Raw genomic sequence first — 16,945 nt, 5'->3', positions numbered from 1 at the left:
ACTAGGCCACTCCTCCTCCATGTCTTCCTGCCTCATTTGAGGATTCTCAAGTTTCAGCATCAGGTTTGAGGAATCCTTTTAGAGAGCAACCACAGGCCTGGAACTTTCTGCAGGTCCTAAGCTCGATGGCGGTGATGTTAGAAGTGGTTCTGTGAGCCCAGGCTCATATGAAGCCCATATAGCTGATCCGTTCAGAAAGAGGCCCGGGAGGGAGGAAAGCATGGGAGGGTTGCTACGTGTCTAAGAGTGGTCCACAAACAAACAACTCCTCTGAATAGACCAAGGTCACATCAGATAAGGAGGCAGAAGCAGAGATAGACTTCCACGAGTGGACAGATGAGGCTAAATGAGATCTCTTAAGAGCCGGAGAGGCAGTGGAGTTAGAAACTGAAGCACCTTGCAGCAACAATGACTGTCCCTGCTTCATTAAGTAGGCCTGGTGTTAAGAGCAATATAAACTCTGGAGAAAAAGATCATGCATGATGCAGCTGTATGCTCTGACGGGCCCTGAAGTTGTAAAATGGCGGCTGTGCTCCGCAAGTGATCAGATTGAGGCTGTTCCTTATTGCTGCTCAGCCCTGACATAATGGCAGCTGTTCCCATGCTCTCCTGCATCAAACTGCGCACCAGCTCTGACGAAGAGCCCGAAATCCCCCGAATATTCTGATGCTGCGCCAAATCCGAAGTCATGCTGATGCTGTTTCCCCCCACATCCTGCAGGATTCCCAGCTTCCATGCACTGCAACGCCCCGCTGGCCAGTGGTTCCCACAGTGGGAAAACCTGTCTCTGTAGGAGTCCTGACTGGCTAAGGCACAACACAACGCAATCCCAAACGGTGAGTCAGGATCCCTTCCCTGTATCAAGTAGAATTTGCAGCCTTCCAAGCAGCTCTGCCAGCTGCTTCCCCCAAGCTCACAGTCTTCATAAGTCTTACACTAGATGAGAAAGAATCAAGACTGATGCTCTGACCCACGCTCTCCAGTAAAACTCTTTCCTTCTTTCTTTTCTTTCTTTTTTTTTTTAAGGTTGTGCTGGTAAAGGAGAGCTCCACAGGAAGCAGGAGAGAGGTGAAGGAAGGGAAGAAGTAAATTCGTGGGACACCAGAGAAAGGGATGTGAAGATCTCCAGATATGACTCTGAAGACTCAAGTCACCTGCAAAGCTCAACTAGGGACCAGTTAATGAACTGGACCTACAGCAAATCACTTGGAACCAGAGGTTGAAAAGTGTGTCCATTCACCTGCTGGAGATAGAAAATACTGAGGAGCTGGACTTGGATGCCAAGATAGATATGTCTCATCAATTTTCAGGTATCCATCTCTAGCTGATGGACACAACTATCCTATGGGATTTGGAAGAATGGGAAGCTATGTAATGTAAATACCAATTTAAGCTCTATTCTATAATAGAATCTGGGTGCTCAGATGCCACTACATAATACTATCTTAGCACACAGATTTGAGGTACCTAATTTTTTGGTGCCCTTTATAGAATTGCCCCCATATTCTTCCTGTGTCTTTGTATTGCTACCATGCTACCAGGGAGGGGAAGCAGAGGGAAGGAAGCAGGAGGCAGAAGAGCGGAAAAGGTGGGAAGGGGTAGAACTGTGTTGAGATGAAGGAACACGGCGGTGGCCTCTGCTTACATCACTGTCATTCTAGACTCCGGGAAGAAAATTTCCCTGATCCCTATACCCAACATCAGTTGTTTTGACAGCTGCATGCATATATTTTTTGTAACATTTTTTTACAATGCAATAGTGTTAACAACAACAACAAAAAACTCTTTTGTCAAAACTGTGACATGTATGTTTTTTGAAAACATAAATCATGTCTAGGGGAACAGTGTCCAAAGAGGACAGGAAAGTTCCTCATTAGTATACTGATGACTTCTCTCTCTTTCTGTAGCTCTCTCTCTCTCTCTCTCTTCCAACCACTGGCACAAATAATTCAAAAACGTGTGTTATGGAGCTATAAATAGTAAAAAGCACCTACATTTTCGACTTAACCAAATTGAAACAGAGAAAGAAATAGATATAACTCCTCAATAATTAGCATATTTTAACACAAAACATGCAGAAAAATGGAAAGAATAATTACTGGTTTAGAAGTGAAGAAACTGTAATATTTAACCCAAAGATGCTTAGCCCATAGTGCTGGAACTTTACTGTGCCTTCTGCTACCATCTAGTGGCCACATGTTGAAGCTGCACGTTTGCAAAGTCAATCTCTTAGGAAGACTGCTATATTATACTCACTTTAAATGCATCAAATAAGTCCCAATAAAAGAGGTATCAGCTTATTTTCCATTCTTTTGTTTTATTACTATTCATTACCTTCACAATGGACCAACACTGCAACCATACCACTTTATCCACTTTGTGAAAGAGGAGTGACAGAAAATCACAGCAGCTATGTTATTAAAAATAAATTACTAAAACCTTTGCATATTTTTATTTTAAAAACATTTGATTTTCCACTGCCTACTACTTTTGCATTAGTCCAAACAAGGGCTCTTAAGGGAAGGTCTGGGAGACCCTGAAATGGGAGATCCAGTGATGAGAGCCATAAGGGATGGGTCTGTCTTTCAGTCTTTGGCTTGGGGAAATAGATTAGTCTGCTCCAATTCCAGTTCTGCCTAATGAAAAGTTTCAGATGAGAGTTATGTTGCTAAATACAAGCGCAGACAGCCACAAATGAACCAAACACACTCATTTAATGTTATAGAATGAACTTAAAAGATTATTGTATTCACAATTATTTGTACTAGCATTGTCTTTGCAATATAAACAGTAAAAGAACAAGGGCCGAATCCTACAGAAGACATCGGTTATTTGAATACACTTTTTTGATGTCCACATCAGCTAGAAATGATCCACTAGAAGCAGAGCTGTTCAAACATGTTTAGAAAGAAAGAATTCATTGGTTTTGGTATTCCATCTATGCGAGCATGCCTTTTTGACATAAAACCAGTATTTTTAATTTCTTTTAGAAAAAGGCAATAAATAGAAATAAAACAAAACATAGAAAAGACAATAAGATGATACCTTTTTTATTGGACTAACTTAATACGTGTTTTGATTACTTTTCAAAAGTAATCCTTTTTCAGATCAGAAATAAGCAAATGTTGATAAATAACAGTATATATAAGTGAAAAACCAAAGCATTCCAATGACACAGGAAGAGGGTGGGGCGGGTAAGGTGAGAAACAGGGGGAGCTGGGTAGATAAGACACAGGGAGAGATGGATGGTAGATAAGAGGGTGACAAAGCAGTAGAATTTTATAGTTTATAATGGGTTAGAAAACCCAGATCTTTGTTGTCCTGTCTGGTGAGTGTCAAAATATTTAATCATTTTGACTTCAAAGGTTCCTGGATTGTCTTAAAGTTTCCTTGTAGTATTCTCACTATAAAATCATTTATACAGTGTTCTGGTTTTTGTAAAGTGCTTTCCCAGTCAAGAAGTAGTTGATAAGTGAACTCTTAGGTCTCAAGGGTACATAAGTACATAAGTAATACCACACTGGGAAAAGACCAAGGGTCCATTGAGCCCAGCATCCTGTCCACGACAGCGGCCAATCCAGGCCAAGGGCACCTGGCAAGCTTCCCAAACGTACAAACATTCTATTCATGTTATTCCTGGAATTGTGGATTTTTCCCAAGTCCATTTAGTAGTGGTTTATGGACTTGTCCTTTAGGTAATCAATGTTACAGAAATCACATTTCTAACATGGCCAGTGCTTCTACAAACTACTACTCACAATATATATTAAGGGCTGGATTTTTAGCGGGAATGGCCAGCAGATTAAATAGCAGCACTCATGCTTAACTTCAATATATAGTCAGCACTATCACCTGGATAATTTGTGGTGCTGAATATACACGCTGCATGGTGACTGCACTGCCACAATCCAGAACAATTTAGACCTGCTATCCAGAAGGTATAAATATATAAGATAACTTATGTGGCTAGCAGCTGATTATCACTGCACTCCGATTAAATCCACATGCCGCCTCTGCAATCAGGATGGGATTAACACTTTGATGGGACCATCATAATAAAAGTACATTTTAAAACTCCCACAAATGGGGGTCTCACATGGTTCTGACTATAAATGAAGCACAGGCAGGGAAGAACCACTGTCGGATTAAACTCAAAGAAGCAAAGAGGGAAATACGGCTAGTGAAAGCATGGACGGAAGAAAAAATGGCTAAAGATGTAAAGAGAGGTGACAAGACCTTTTAAGATAGGAATGCAATTGCGAGACTGAAAGATAATGAGAATGGCTACGTGGAGAGTGATGAAGATAAAGCGAATGTGCTAAACAATTATTTCTCTTCGGTGTTCACGGAGGAAAATCCTGGAGAAGGACCGTGGTTGGCTGCCGAGGGAACATCTGGGAATGGAGTGGATACTGCGCCGTTTACGGAAGAAAGAATTTATAAACAGCTTGAGAATCTGAAGGTGGACAAAGCTATGGGGCCGGATGGGATACATCCCAGGATACTGAGGAAGCTCAGGGAGGTCCTGGCGGGGCCTCTTAAAAGATTTATTTAATAGATCTTTAGAGATGGGAGAGGTACCACGAGACTGGAGATGAGCCGATGTGGTCCCTCTTCACAAAAGTGGAGACAGGGAAGAAGTGGGAAACTATAGGTTGGTAAGTCTCACGTCAGTGGTAGAAAAAATAATGGAGTCGCTGCTAAAAGGAAGGATAGTTAACTTTCTAGAAGCTAATGGGTTACAGGACCTGAGGAAACATGGCTTTACCAAAGGAAAATCCTGCCAAACGACTCTTATTGACTTCTTTGACTGGGTGACCAAAGAACTGGACAAAGGATGTGTGTTAGAACCTTAAAGAAACTTCAGATTACACAGAACATGGCAGCTAGGCTTATATTCGGAAAAACGTGATTTGAAAGCGCAAAACCTCTCCGTGAAAAGCTACACTGTCTCCCAATCAAAGAATGCATTGCTTTCAAAATCTGCACCCTGGTTCACAAAATCAACTACGGTGAAGCCCCGGGATACATGACAGACCTGATCAACTTACCAACCAGAAACATATCCAAATCAACACGAACATTTCTAAATCTTCACTACCCAAGCTGCAAAGGTCTTAAATACAAATCAATCTATGCATCCAGTTTCTCCTACATAAGCACGCAATTATGGAATGAATTACCAAAAGCCTTGAAAACGACGTACAACTACCTAAACTTCCAGAAATCACTAAAGACTAACCTGTTCCAAAAGGCATACCCTACCGACCCAACTAAATGCCTGAACTCTGCTACGCAACAAAACTCAAGTACGTAATGGACATTACTCAACTCTTCCGTTGTACGACTCCCTAATGTGACAGTGCTACATGAACTCTATCTTATCACAACATTACCTTGTATTTGTTCACCGGAGACTTCAAAGCCTCTCCAGTACTATGTAAGCCACATTGAGCCTGCAAATAGGTGAGGAAATGTGGGATATAAATGTAACAAATAAATAAATAAATAATCTACTTGGATTTCAGCAAAGCCTTTGATACGGTCCCCCACAGAAGACTCGTAAATAAGCTGAAAGGATTGAACTTAGGAACAAAAGTGGTGAACTGGATAGGAAACTGGTTGACCAACAGGTGCCAGAGAGTGGCGGTAAATGGAATCCACTCGGAGGAAAGGAAGGTGAGCAGTGGGGTTCCTCAGGGGTCAGTGTTCGGTCCTATTCTGTTTAATATATTTGTGAGAGATATTGCTGAAGGGTTGGAAGGAAAGGTTTGCCTTTTTGCGGATGACACGAAAATAGCCAATAGAGTGGATAACCTGGAGGGAGTAGAAACAATGAGAAGGGATCTCTGAACGTTAGAAGAATGGTTGAGGGTCTGGCAGTTAAAATTTAATACACACTCGCCTAATAGGGGTAATAAATTACAATCAGAGTACCACCTAAATTATTAAATCACTCAAAGTACTCCAAGACAACTGTATCTTCTTATTTATTAAACAACATGTGTCTATAAAACGCTAAACTAATGCTTCGAAACTCTCATCCACTCACACATCAGCATTCATACCTGGCGTATATCTACTACAAACAGTTAGATTTTATCAGTCTAAACAGGTAAATACTATATGATCACAATAGTCCGAAGTACACGTGGAATGGCTCTTCACGTAATACAGCAAACTTTGCTCAATAGTGCTTCACTAAAAAGCCTCTGTTTTGCATAGTCCACTGTTCCAAATAGCAAAAAAATGTGTCAAAACGCACACCGCTTTCCCAGGTAAGAAGCCCTGTTATGGGTGGAAAGCTAACGAGGCAATATGTGCATCATGAAACGATTCAGCTGACTCATACTCAATCTAATAATGATGATTTCAATGAAGAGTGGCTGCTTACCACTGAGACTAAATTCCAGGCATGAGTTGTGGAGCGCCACTCCCAAAATGCAATACTTTAATACCTTGCCCTAACCCTATATATAGCTCATGGCCCTGCCCATAAGGTGAAACGTAATCACCTCACAACCATTCCACCTCAAGATTTAAACCCCCTGGGGTATTCCATTGATAAATATACCGTTGCTCAATATTGAACAATGTGGTGCTTAAGTCCCCTACTCCTCTGGTAGTACCTTCCATCTGCACCAATACCACGCATTTTACATCATCTATGCTGTGTCCCTTGGAGAGCCAATGACTAACCAAAGGAGTGTCTTTTTTACTATTCCTGATATTGCTAACATGCTCTGCTAATCTGTTTTTAAGCTGCCTTTTCGTATGTCCAATATAATAGAGCATACAAGGACATATTATGCAATATACTACCTTTTCACTATTGCAGGTCGTCTTAGATTTTAAATAGAAAGGCCTGCCAGAGGCGGGGATGGGCACCCATGTGGAACAGAAAACTATACTGAATGTGGATGAGATAATCAGCTGAATCAGTTCATGATGCACATATTGCCTCGTTAGCCTTCCACCCATAACAGGGCTTCTTACCTGGGAAAGCGGTGTGCGTTTTGATGCATTTTTTTGCAATTTGGAACAGTGGACTAGGCAAAACAAGAGGCTTTTTAGCGAAGCACTATTGAGCAAAGTTTGCTGTATTACGTGAAGAGCCATTCCACGTGTACTTCAGACTATTGTGAACATATAGTATTTACCTGTTCAGACTGATAAAATCTAACTGTTTGTAGTAGATATACGCCAGGTATGAATGCTGATGTGTGAGTGGATGAGAGTTTCGAAGCAATAGTTTAGCGTTTTATAGACACATGTTGTTTAATAAATAAGAAGATATATACAGTTGTCTTGGAGTACTTTGAGTGATTTATTAATTAGTTAAAATTTAATGCCAAGAAGTGTAAAGTGATGCAATTGGGGTGCAGAAACCCAAGAGAGATACCGGATAGGAGAGGAGAGATTAGTAAGCTCGACTCAAGAGAGAAACCTTGGGGTGTTGGTGTCTGAGGATCTAAAGGTGAAGAAACAATGCGACAAGGCAACAGCCGTGGCCAGAAGGATGCTAGGCTGCGTAGAGAGGGGTATAAGAAAGGAGGTGTTGATGCCCCTCTACAAGTCGTTGGTGAGGCCCCACTTGGAGTATTGTATTCAGTTTTGGAGGCTATATCTTGCTAAAGATGTAAAAAGACTAGAAGCGGTGCAAAGAAAAGCTACAAAAATGGTATGGAATTTGCGTTGCAAACTGTACGAGGAGAGACTTGCCGACCTGAACACGTATGCCTTGGAGGAACGGAGATACAGGGGTGACATGATGCAGACGTTTAAATATTTGAAAGGTGTTAATCCGCAAACAAACCTTTTTCGGAGACAGGAAGGTGGTAGAACCAGAGGACATGGATTGAGGTTGAAGGGGGGCAGACTTAGAAGTAATGTCAGGAAGTATTTTTCCACAGAGAAGGTGGTGGATATGTGGAATGCCCTCCCACGGGGATGAAAACAATAATGGAATTCAAATGTGCATGGGATAAACATAAAGAAATCCTGTTAAGAAGGAATGGATCCACGGAATCTTAGCAGAGATTAGGTAATTGGGAAGCGAAACTGGTGCTGGGCAGACTTCTATGGTCTACGCCCTGATTGTGACTGAATAGATAGGGATGGGCTGGAGTGTAAATTTTAAGGGGTTTCTATGTTAGCTTCAGAATTTAGTACAAGAACAGTGCTGGGCAGACTTCTATGGTCTGTGCCCTGAGAATGGCAAGGACAAATCAAACTCGGGTATAAAGTATCACATACCATGTAAAATGAGTTTAGCTTGTTGGGCAGACTGGATGGACCGTATAGGTCTTTATCTGCCATCATTTACTACTATGTTACTAGGTTCCCAACTTCTGAAGCCAACAGGGGTGGAGAGAATGGACAGACATCTGCGGGCAGTGGTAGTTCTGGTCCCACTGTCTTTCTGCCAGCAGCTTACTTACCAAAACTCTTGCTTGGAAGGCACTGAGGGACGCTAATCTGGAACTACTGCCAGCCCAATGCAGGTGTTGGTGGTAGTTCCTGCCCCAGTGCATGCCATTGGCCGCGCTAGGGAAAATAGCTGCCTATTTTCTAGCGTGGCACTAACCCAGCGGAAAGTGGGCAGCATTCCATGCTACCCGGTTACCGCTGGGTTAGCACAGGAGTCCTTACCGCCGCTTCAGTGGGCAGTGGTAATTGCTCCCCCTTGCATGGCCATGTGGTAAGAGCAATCTTATCGCATGGCTATGACTACCTTCAGGTATTTTTACCCACTGCAGTAAAAAGGGCCGCAGCGAGTGGCAAAAACGGCCCCCGACGCTAGCGTAGGGCCCTTTTTACCACAGCTTAGTAAAAGGACCCCTGAATTAGCATGTTTGACAGGGCCCCTCCTAATCATCTGGGCCCTAGGCACATGCCTTGTTTGCCTGTGCCCTAATCGTGCCCTATTGCATATTTGTTAGCATGTGTTCAGTTCATTAGTGCATCTTTAAAATGTTTTTCTATTGCCAAAATCAATTTAACATGAATTAACCTAAGAATTAATGCACTTACAGTTCATTTGTGTGCACTAAAACGTTATAGTTCATGTTTAAACTGTTTAATTAAACCGAATGTACATATAATGAATCAAGAAAAATGTCTAAAAATCAAGAAAATTTCAAAGTTGTAAAACTGACCAAAATTTGTTTACCTGTGCATATCTCTAGTTCTTTGGCTTTCTCAATAAAATCAATTCTTCATCAGTTACTCAGACTGAAAATGGATCTTTCATTTACTGATGGTTTCTACCTAACCTATTACAATAATCTAGAAACTATTAGAGAAGTGTATTCATCTGGGTGAAATAATAATTGTAATACTTGCAAACTTGATTGTATGTACATGGACCTATGAATTAATGTGCATACAATTGATTTGCATGCATGAAAATGTTTTAACCTATTTACAAAATAATTATTACAATAAGGGGGGGAATTCATCAAGCAGCATTAGGGCCTTATGTCACATTATTTGGTGCTTCAATATTGTGGTTTTCAATCACTAGGATTCCTGCAGAGTTTTTCTGTCCCTCACTATTGAAAATGTGATAGTAAAAACTCACCCCTCCCCCCAGCTAGAACTGTAGGTGGAGGACTCCCGCTCAACTTAGAGGGAACAGTAGATGCAAGACAAGACCCCCTGGACTCCCAGAAGACCGCTCCCCAGACCATGCCCCTTGGACAACCAATGATTGTAAAAGTAGACCCTGTGGGGGTGGGGGCAGGAGGTCATGAAGCTGGAGGGGGCTTAATATTGGAGGTAGGGCTTGAGTCCAAAGGAGGGAACCAGCTCTGTTGACCCAGAGGCATCCTGGGCTGCAAGAATAATGCAGCTTGCAATGTGGTTCACAAGCAGCGTTAATCTCTTGCCCTGCTGGGATTCAGCAACCTACAGTACTGGGCTCCCCAAGGATGGTAAATCCTGTGGGGAATCAAGGTGATCTTTTAGCACACCTCGATGAATTCCCTCCTAGATGTGTGGAATAAACTAAAATGCAACCAAAACATTGAAAATTAAAAAAAAAAATCCCTAGTTCATGTGAAGATTCCATAAACAGAGGAAACCCAGTTTGAGCTGAAAAGCTGATGTTCACATTCTAGAAATTATTAAGAAGTTAAAGCTCCTCACAATGCATTACCATCTATGAGGCAAGAGCTCAGCTTACCTCATATCTCTTGCCATGTAAAGGCACAAATTGTAAATATGCGAAAAGAGGAAGAGGAAGAGAATGGTGCTGAAGAACATTGTCATCCAAGATCCATGATCTTCCCGAAACATCTTCAGACGGAGTAACTGACCTGTGTTGTAAACATGAACAGAAATTACTACATTCATCCAGACAAAATTATTATACTGAGGGTCAGATTCACAAAGTGGGCCTTTTATAAAGCCACACTAGCGTTTTTAGCTCATGGTAAAAATCATCTGGCGGTAAATCCTGAGACGTCCATAGGAATATAATAGGCATTTCAGTGTTTACCGCCAGCTGATTTTTTTCTGCAAGCTAAAACGCTAGTGCGGCTTTGTAAAAGACCTCCTAAGGCTTTTCTCCCATTCTGTGCCTAAGAAAAAAAAACTGTTTGTGACTCATGTCTTTAAACTTGACATGTACATACACCATGAAATCAATCTTTAAAAACTTTTTAGCTGTCACACTGCAATTTTGAAAACAAATATTTGTGAGGGTAAATTTTAAAAGCCGATTACCTTGGTGAATACACTGTCTGAAAACTGCCCATCCTTTTCTAGAGTGGAATTGTAAGTGGGGATGAACAATATACCTGGGGCAAGATGAGAAGAGTAAACCACAAGCATGGTTCTGCATTTTTAAAAGCTACACGTTATTTTCAGAAAAATAGCAGGTACAAATCTCTGTAGGTACCTTCTCTTGTGCACTTTTCAAAGTATAAACCTTTCCCTTTGAGAACTGAGTCAAAGTCCAGAGGTAAACATCACGTGCATGTTTTAGCATGAATTTGGTTCAGTAGTGTTGCTTAAAAAAATTGGTGTGCATTAAATTGATTTGAGTCAAAGTCCACAGGTAAACATCGCGGATGTGCATGTGTTAGCATGAATTTGGTTCAGTAGTGTTGCTTTAAAAAAATTGGTGTGCATTAAATTGATTTGAGTCAAAGTCCACAGGTAAACATCGCGGATGTGCATGTGTTAGCATGAATTTGGTTCAGTAGTGTTGCTTTAAAAAAAATGGTGTGCATTAAATTGATTTGACACACATTAAGGGGTCCTTTTACTAAACTGCATTAAGTACTAATGTGCACTTACCCCCGGATTCTATATAGCGTGCCTAGCATTCCATGCTGACATCCAAGTGTGTTCTATAACAATGCGTGTAACTTAACTATGTTAATAAGCCAATCAGTGTTAATAACAGTGCTGGACAAGGAACTATGAGCACAAATTGGCAATAATTAGAATTTACGTGCATAACTCGCTACATGTATTTTGTAACACACTGTGCCTAAATTTTAATGTGCACATCCAAAAATGGGCATGGCTATAGGCGGGGAAATGGGTGCTCTGAAAAACTACGCATATGATTATAGAATACTAGTAAAAAAGGCCCGTTTCTGACACAAATGAAACGGGCGCTAGCAAGGTTTTCCTCGGAGTGTGTATGTTTGGGAGAGTGTATGTGAGAGTGACTGTTTGAGAGTCAGAGTGAAAGTGTGAGTCCAATCCGTGCTCCTTTGTCACCTGCCCCCTCCATTCATCCCTATCCAGCAATTCTCATCTCTCCCTGAGGCCTGCCCTGCAATCCATATCCATCCATGCCCATCTGTCCCCTCCATTCATCCCTATCCTGCAATTCCCCTCTCCCTGAGTCCTGCCCTTCCAATCCATGCCCATCCATACTCCTTTGTCACCTGGCCCCTCCATTCATCCCTATCCAGCAATTTCCCTCTCTCCTTGAGGCCTGCCCTCCCAATCCATGGCCATCCATGTTTCTCTGTCACCTGCCCCCTCCATTCATCCCTATCCAGCATTTCCCCTCTCTGCCTGAGGCCTGCCCTGCAATCCATATCCATCCATGGCCATCTGTCCCCTGCCCCCTCCATTCATCCTTTTCCAGCAATTCCCCTCTCTCCCTGAGCCCTGCCCTCCCAATCCATGGCCATCCATGTTTCTCTGTCACCTGCCCCCTCCATTCATCCCTAGCCAGCATTTCCCCTCTCTGCCTGAGGCCTGCCCTGCAATCCATATCCATCCATGCCCATCTGTCCCCTCTATTCATCCGTATCCAGCAATTTCCCTCTCTCCCTGAGTCCTGCCCTCCCAATCCATGGCCATCCATGTTTCTCTGTCACCTGCCCCCTCCATTCATCCCTAGCCAGCATTTCCCCTCTCTGCCTGAGGCCTGCCCTGCAATCCATATCCATCCATGCCCATCTGTCCCCTCTATTCATCCGTATCCAGCAATTTCCCTCTCTCCCTGAGTCCTGCCCTCCCAATCCATGGCCATCCATGTTTCTCTGTCACCTGCCCCCTCCATTCATCCCTATCCAGCATTTCCCCTCTCTGGCTGAGGCCTGCCCTGCAATCCATATCCATCCATGCCCATCTGTCCCCTCTATTCATCCGTATCCGGCAATTTCCCTCTCTCCCTGAGTCCTGCCCTCCCAATCCATGCCCATCCATGCTCCTCTGTCCCCTGCCCCCTCCATTCATCCATTTCCAGTAATTCCCCTCTCTCCCTGAGCCCTGCCCTCCCAATCCATGCCCATCCATGCTCCTCTGTCCCCTGCCGCCTCCATTCATCCTTTTCCAGCAAGTCCCCTCTCTCCCTTCCATGACCCCCCCTCGCATCCATGCTCCTCTCTCTCCCATGTGGCAGCCTGGGCCGGCCTCTTCTCCCCCCCCCCCCTTCGCATCCATGCTGTGGTTTCTCCCCTGCCCTCCCGCTCCCATTGTTGTAGTTTACTGGCCACCCTCTTCTCTCCCCCCAACATGGGTTTTTTTTTTTTTTTCTTGTTTTTAAATTTACCTCCGTGGCGGTTCCGGCAGCGAAGCGTCAGGGAAGGAGGCGGCGCTCTCGACGTCTAGCCTTCCCTTCGCTGTGTGTTCCGCCTTCTTTTGACATCATCCTTGACGTCAGAAGAAGGCGGAACACAGCGAAGGGAAGGCTAGACGTCGAGAGCGCCGCCTCCTTCCCTGATGCTTCGCTGCCGAGCGATGCGATTGGTTGTGTCATAGCTCCGCCCTCAACATCATCACGTTTGACGCGTGGGCGGGGCAGACACAATGCGATCTCACCCCCTTCACTTTGCTAAGAGAGGCTTCAATAGAACGTTGGAGGTGCGTTTTATATAGAGAGATACCTGCTCTGTGCGTAATTTAGGAGCGGGCATTTTTACCAGGTTTTACTTGGTGTAAATGGCCGTGACTAACGGCCCTGTTTACTAAGGTACGTTACTATTTTTAACGCGCCTATAATCAGCGAGCACACTAACCATGTAGGCGCCTATAGGGATATTATAGGCACGTACATAGTTAACACGTGTACATGGTTAACACATGATAAAAACACTAACGCACCTATAACGCAGCTTAGTAAACAGGGCCTAAGTTTGGTCATGTGGAGAGGCACTCAGCGTATGCTATATACAGTGCGGAAATTTAAGCCTATTCTATAAAATTTAGGCATACTTTAGATAATACGCCTAGGCATAATTTTTTTCTGTGTGGATTTTTCAAACACCATATATAGAATCTAGCCCTTATAGAAAGAATGGCCTAACACAGGACGCGTTAAAGTGTTTTGTGTTAGTTTTGCCATTTGTGTGCATTAACTGCACGGTTTTTAATTTTTTTTTACATTTTTTGAAGGGGTGTGCCCTGGGCCGTACGATGGCACCCTCCATTGCCAATTTATGCATGGCCACTTTTTAGGAAACATTTCTTACAGCACACGAGTTCAGCAAATATCTAATAGTTTGGAAGAGATATATAGATGACAGCTTTATTGTATAGCGAGGCACAGAAGATGAGTTGCTAAGATTTTATAATTGGCTTAATAGTTTGGACTATAATTTGAGGTTTAAACTGAATTTTACAAAGATGAGATTCCATTCCTTGATATTTTAACTATTGATAGGAATGGAAAATTAATAACAGATATTTATAGGAAACCAACCAAATAAATAGGACTCTCAAAACAAACTTTCCCCCAAAAATTTGAATAATAAAAAATCAGGAAAATATAAATGTTTTATATAATCAACATATCATCTTTATTAATAAACAATTAAACACACTGCTAATTCAACTTCTATTTCTATAAATACACATCAGAATTTCTTAAAAACCATAAAAATACATTCATCCATCATCCATACATTCATTACCCATAGAAATATATATATAGAAAAGTCACCAAGGCCAAAGGAACAAAGCTAGAGAGCGTTTAGTCAGCCAGCTCATCCATGGGAAAGGTGTTGCAATATAACAGCCCTTATTTTATCCGCAGCATTTAATCAGCCAAAACTGTCCATCTGCAGGGCAGTAAATTCTCCAAGGAACTTGACTGAGCTCTAGCACTTTTCAATCTTATGTCCAATGGCCAAATCCTCGGAACTCTTCACATCCAATAATTTCAACTGAAAATCCTTTTATATATATCATATGACTTCAACTTTTCTTCAACTCAGCTCAACTCGTTTTCAGCTCGACTCAAATAATATGTTCTGCTCAATTGGCGTACCAATCTTGTGTTTCGCTCAATTGGCATCCTCAGGAGCTGTTATTCTGTGTATACAAAACCAACCCATAACCAACACCATATATAAGCTATCATTAATCCAACATCATAATACATATATATATATATATACAAAAAACTTTCACAACCAAGAATTTTATGTATAGCATACAATTGCTGGGAATCAGTCAGTTCGACCCACCATCAAAGCTGATTCATCTCAACCGGATATTTTCAAATCATTTCCTGCCTCAAATTTAAGGCACTAACTAGTCAATCTAGTCCAATCACAAGAGCTCATGGAAATGATGTACCCAACAGCAATAATCTTTACCTTACTAGAACCCACTCTCTCTCACGATTGAGACCATTAGGTTCTAACGTATTATATACAAAAATATATTTCTGCTCTAACCTATGTAGTTTCAACAGTTCGTTTCCACCTCTAGCATTTTTAATTTGATATAGAACCATGAAACTCAACATCTCCAGATTATGCCCTGCCTCCACCCAATGCATCACGAGGGGTGCCTCAAGCTTCTGTAAGGTTCAGCGACAAACAGGAATTTGTCCTTAAGGGATAATTAAAAAACATGAATACTTTTGCCTAAACACTATTTAATCTTATAACAACATAAAATAACACAACCTGTGATGACACTGAACAGACCATGAAGTCAAATAAAAATGTCAGTGTATTAAATTGCAAAGCTGTACTGTTGAAACAGATTGCGTAGTCTATAGACCTGCAATGATGGGCTAACCTAGTGAACATCGAGAGGCAGATCAGTAATCAAACTGAAAATAATTACAGAGCACTCATGCTTTTTGTGAAACAGTACCTAGCTTTGGAAACATTGTGCTGCTGAAAAGAATAAAAGTTATATGGAGGTAACACCAACATTTTCAGTCTGTTTTACAACTGCTCACACTTCTCTAGAGCAGTACAAGCTAGATGGTTTGCAAGAGCATTGTCTATGACATCACAGGTTCTGTTATTTTCGTGAACAAGGAAAAATACATGAAACCCCTCCTTAGGTGACCAAACAAGTGCAAACCCTATGGAGGAGCATATCACCAAGTTTATGACAGAAGGCCCCAAAATACGTGGTTATAAACTGTCAAAGAAAAGGAATTAGATTAAACACTAGAAACTGCACAAAGATCAATCTTTGAAGTATAAGACTATATAGGCTGGAAGTCTCCCTGTTGGAACAGAAAAATATTTCTGTACAGCAAATGGCCATTGTAAGGAACAAAGTAAAGTAGCTGATAAAGAGCAGGATGCTTAAGAAAATTCAAAGAACTGTCTATAATGAAAGAGGTTTATGCAAGAATTTCATTACATTGCCTAATATGTACTGAATATGTCAAAGTATAGTAATAGCACCTCTTTTCCTCTGTTATAGACAGCCCTTCTAATAACTGGAAAAGCTTCTTTATTAAAAACTTAGAACACTAACCATGCATTCACTGTTATGCCTGCTCATATTGTGTGGTGTTATAATGGCTAGCAACTGTTTATCCTTTTATACACTGAGGGCCTCTTTTATCAAGCCGCACTAGCAGTTCCCGTGTGGCAATACTGACAAAGCCCATTCAAGGTGAATGCATTACCGCACTGGCAGCCGCTAACATGGCTTGATAAAAGAGGCCCTTATACTTTATGGATTCTTCATCTGTCACAATAAGGAAAAAAAGGTGTTCTAACTGATCACTATAGTAATATAAATTAGTCTTTACAAAAAAAAATTCTTCCAACTATTTTATTGGATGTAAACATCACATGAATTAAAGTTAAAACTATGGGGTCAATATTCAAAATGATTTAAGCAGGCCAGAGAGGCTCCTGCTCACTTAAATCATGCTCTGTGGACTGGCTGCTGATATTCAGGGGCACTTAACTGGGCAGTGCCACTAACTATTGGTACTATCTGGCCATTTGGTATTGGACCGTACAGGGATGTTATGAGGTGGAGTCAGGCAGGAGAAAGTAGTTATATGGGTGCTGGCAATATTCAGTGTTGGTGCACTAAGCAGTCATACAGGACCACACAAAAAAACCAGTCCACTTAGCTATGTAGGTATGGAGATGTTGACACGGAGTATCAGCTAGTACCCACATAACTTCCGGGTAGCCACCTGAAGTGTCCGATCCCCCTCCTTCCCTCCCACCCCCTGGAATATGAACAGTTCCCCCCCCCCTTT

The 16,945-nt window shown here is 41.9% G+C and overlaps 1 protein-coding gene across 1 annotated transcript in view; it reads right to left on the bottom strand.

Annotated features, from left to right (window-relative positions):
• The window catches only part of TMEM117 (transmembrane protein 117), a 485,233-nt gene that overhangs the window by 402,042 nt on the left and 66,246 nt on the right, over positions 1–16,945 (bottom strand). Inside the window, exon 3 of the mRNA XM_030217133.1 lies at positions 10,187–10,319. Coding sequence (XP_030072993.1) covers positions 10,187–10,319 — 133 coding nt within the window. The remainder of the gene's footprint in view (positions 1–10,186; positions 10,320–16,945) is intronic.

Source organism: Microcaecilia unicolor, chromosome 10 (assembly GCF_901765095.1).
Source record: "Microcaecilia unicolor chromosome 10, aMicUni1.1, whole genome shotgun sequence".
NCBI classification, from domain to species: domain Eukaryota; kingdom Metazoa; phylum Chordata; class Amphibia; order Gymnophiona; family Siphonopidae; genus Microcaecilia; species Microcaecilia unicolor.
The sequence above is the reverse complement of the archived record's forward strand: the minus strand, read 5'-3'. Positions and strand labels throughout refer to the sequence as shown.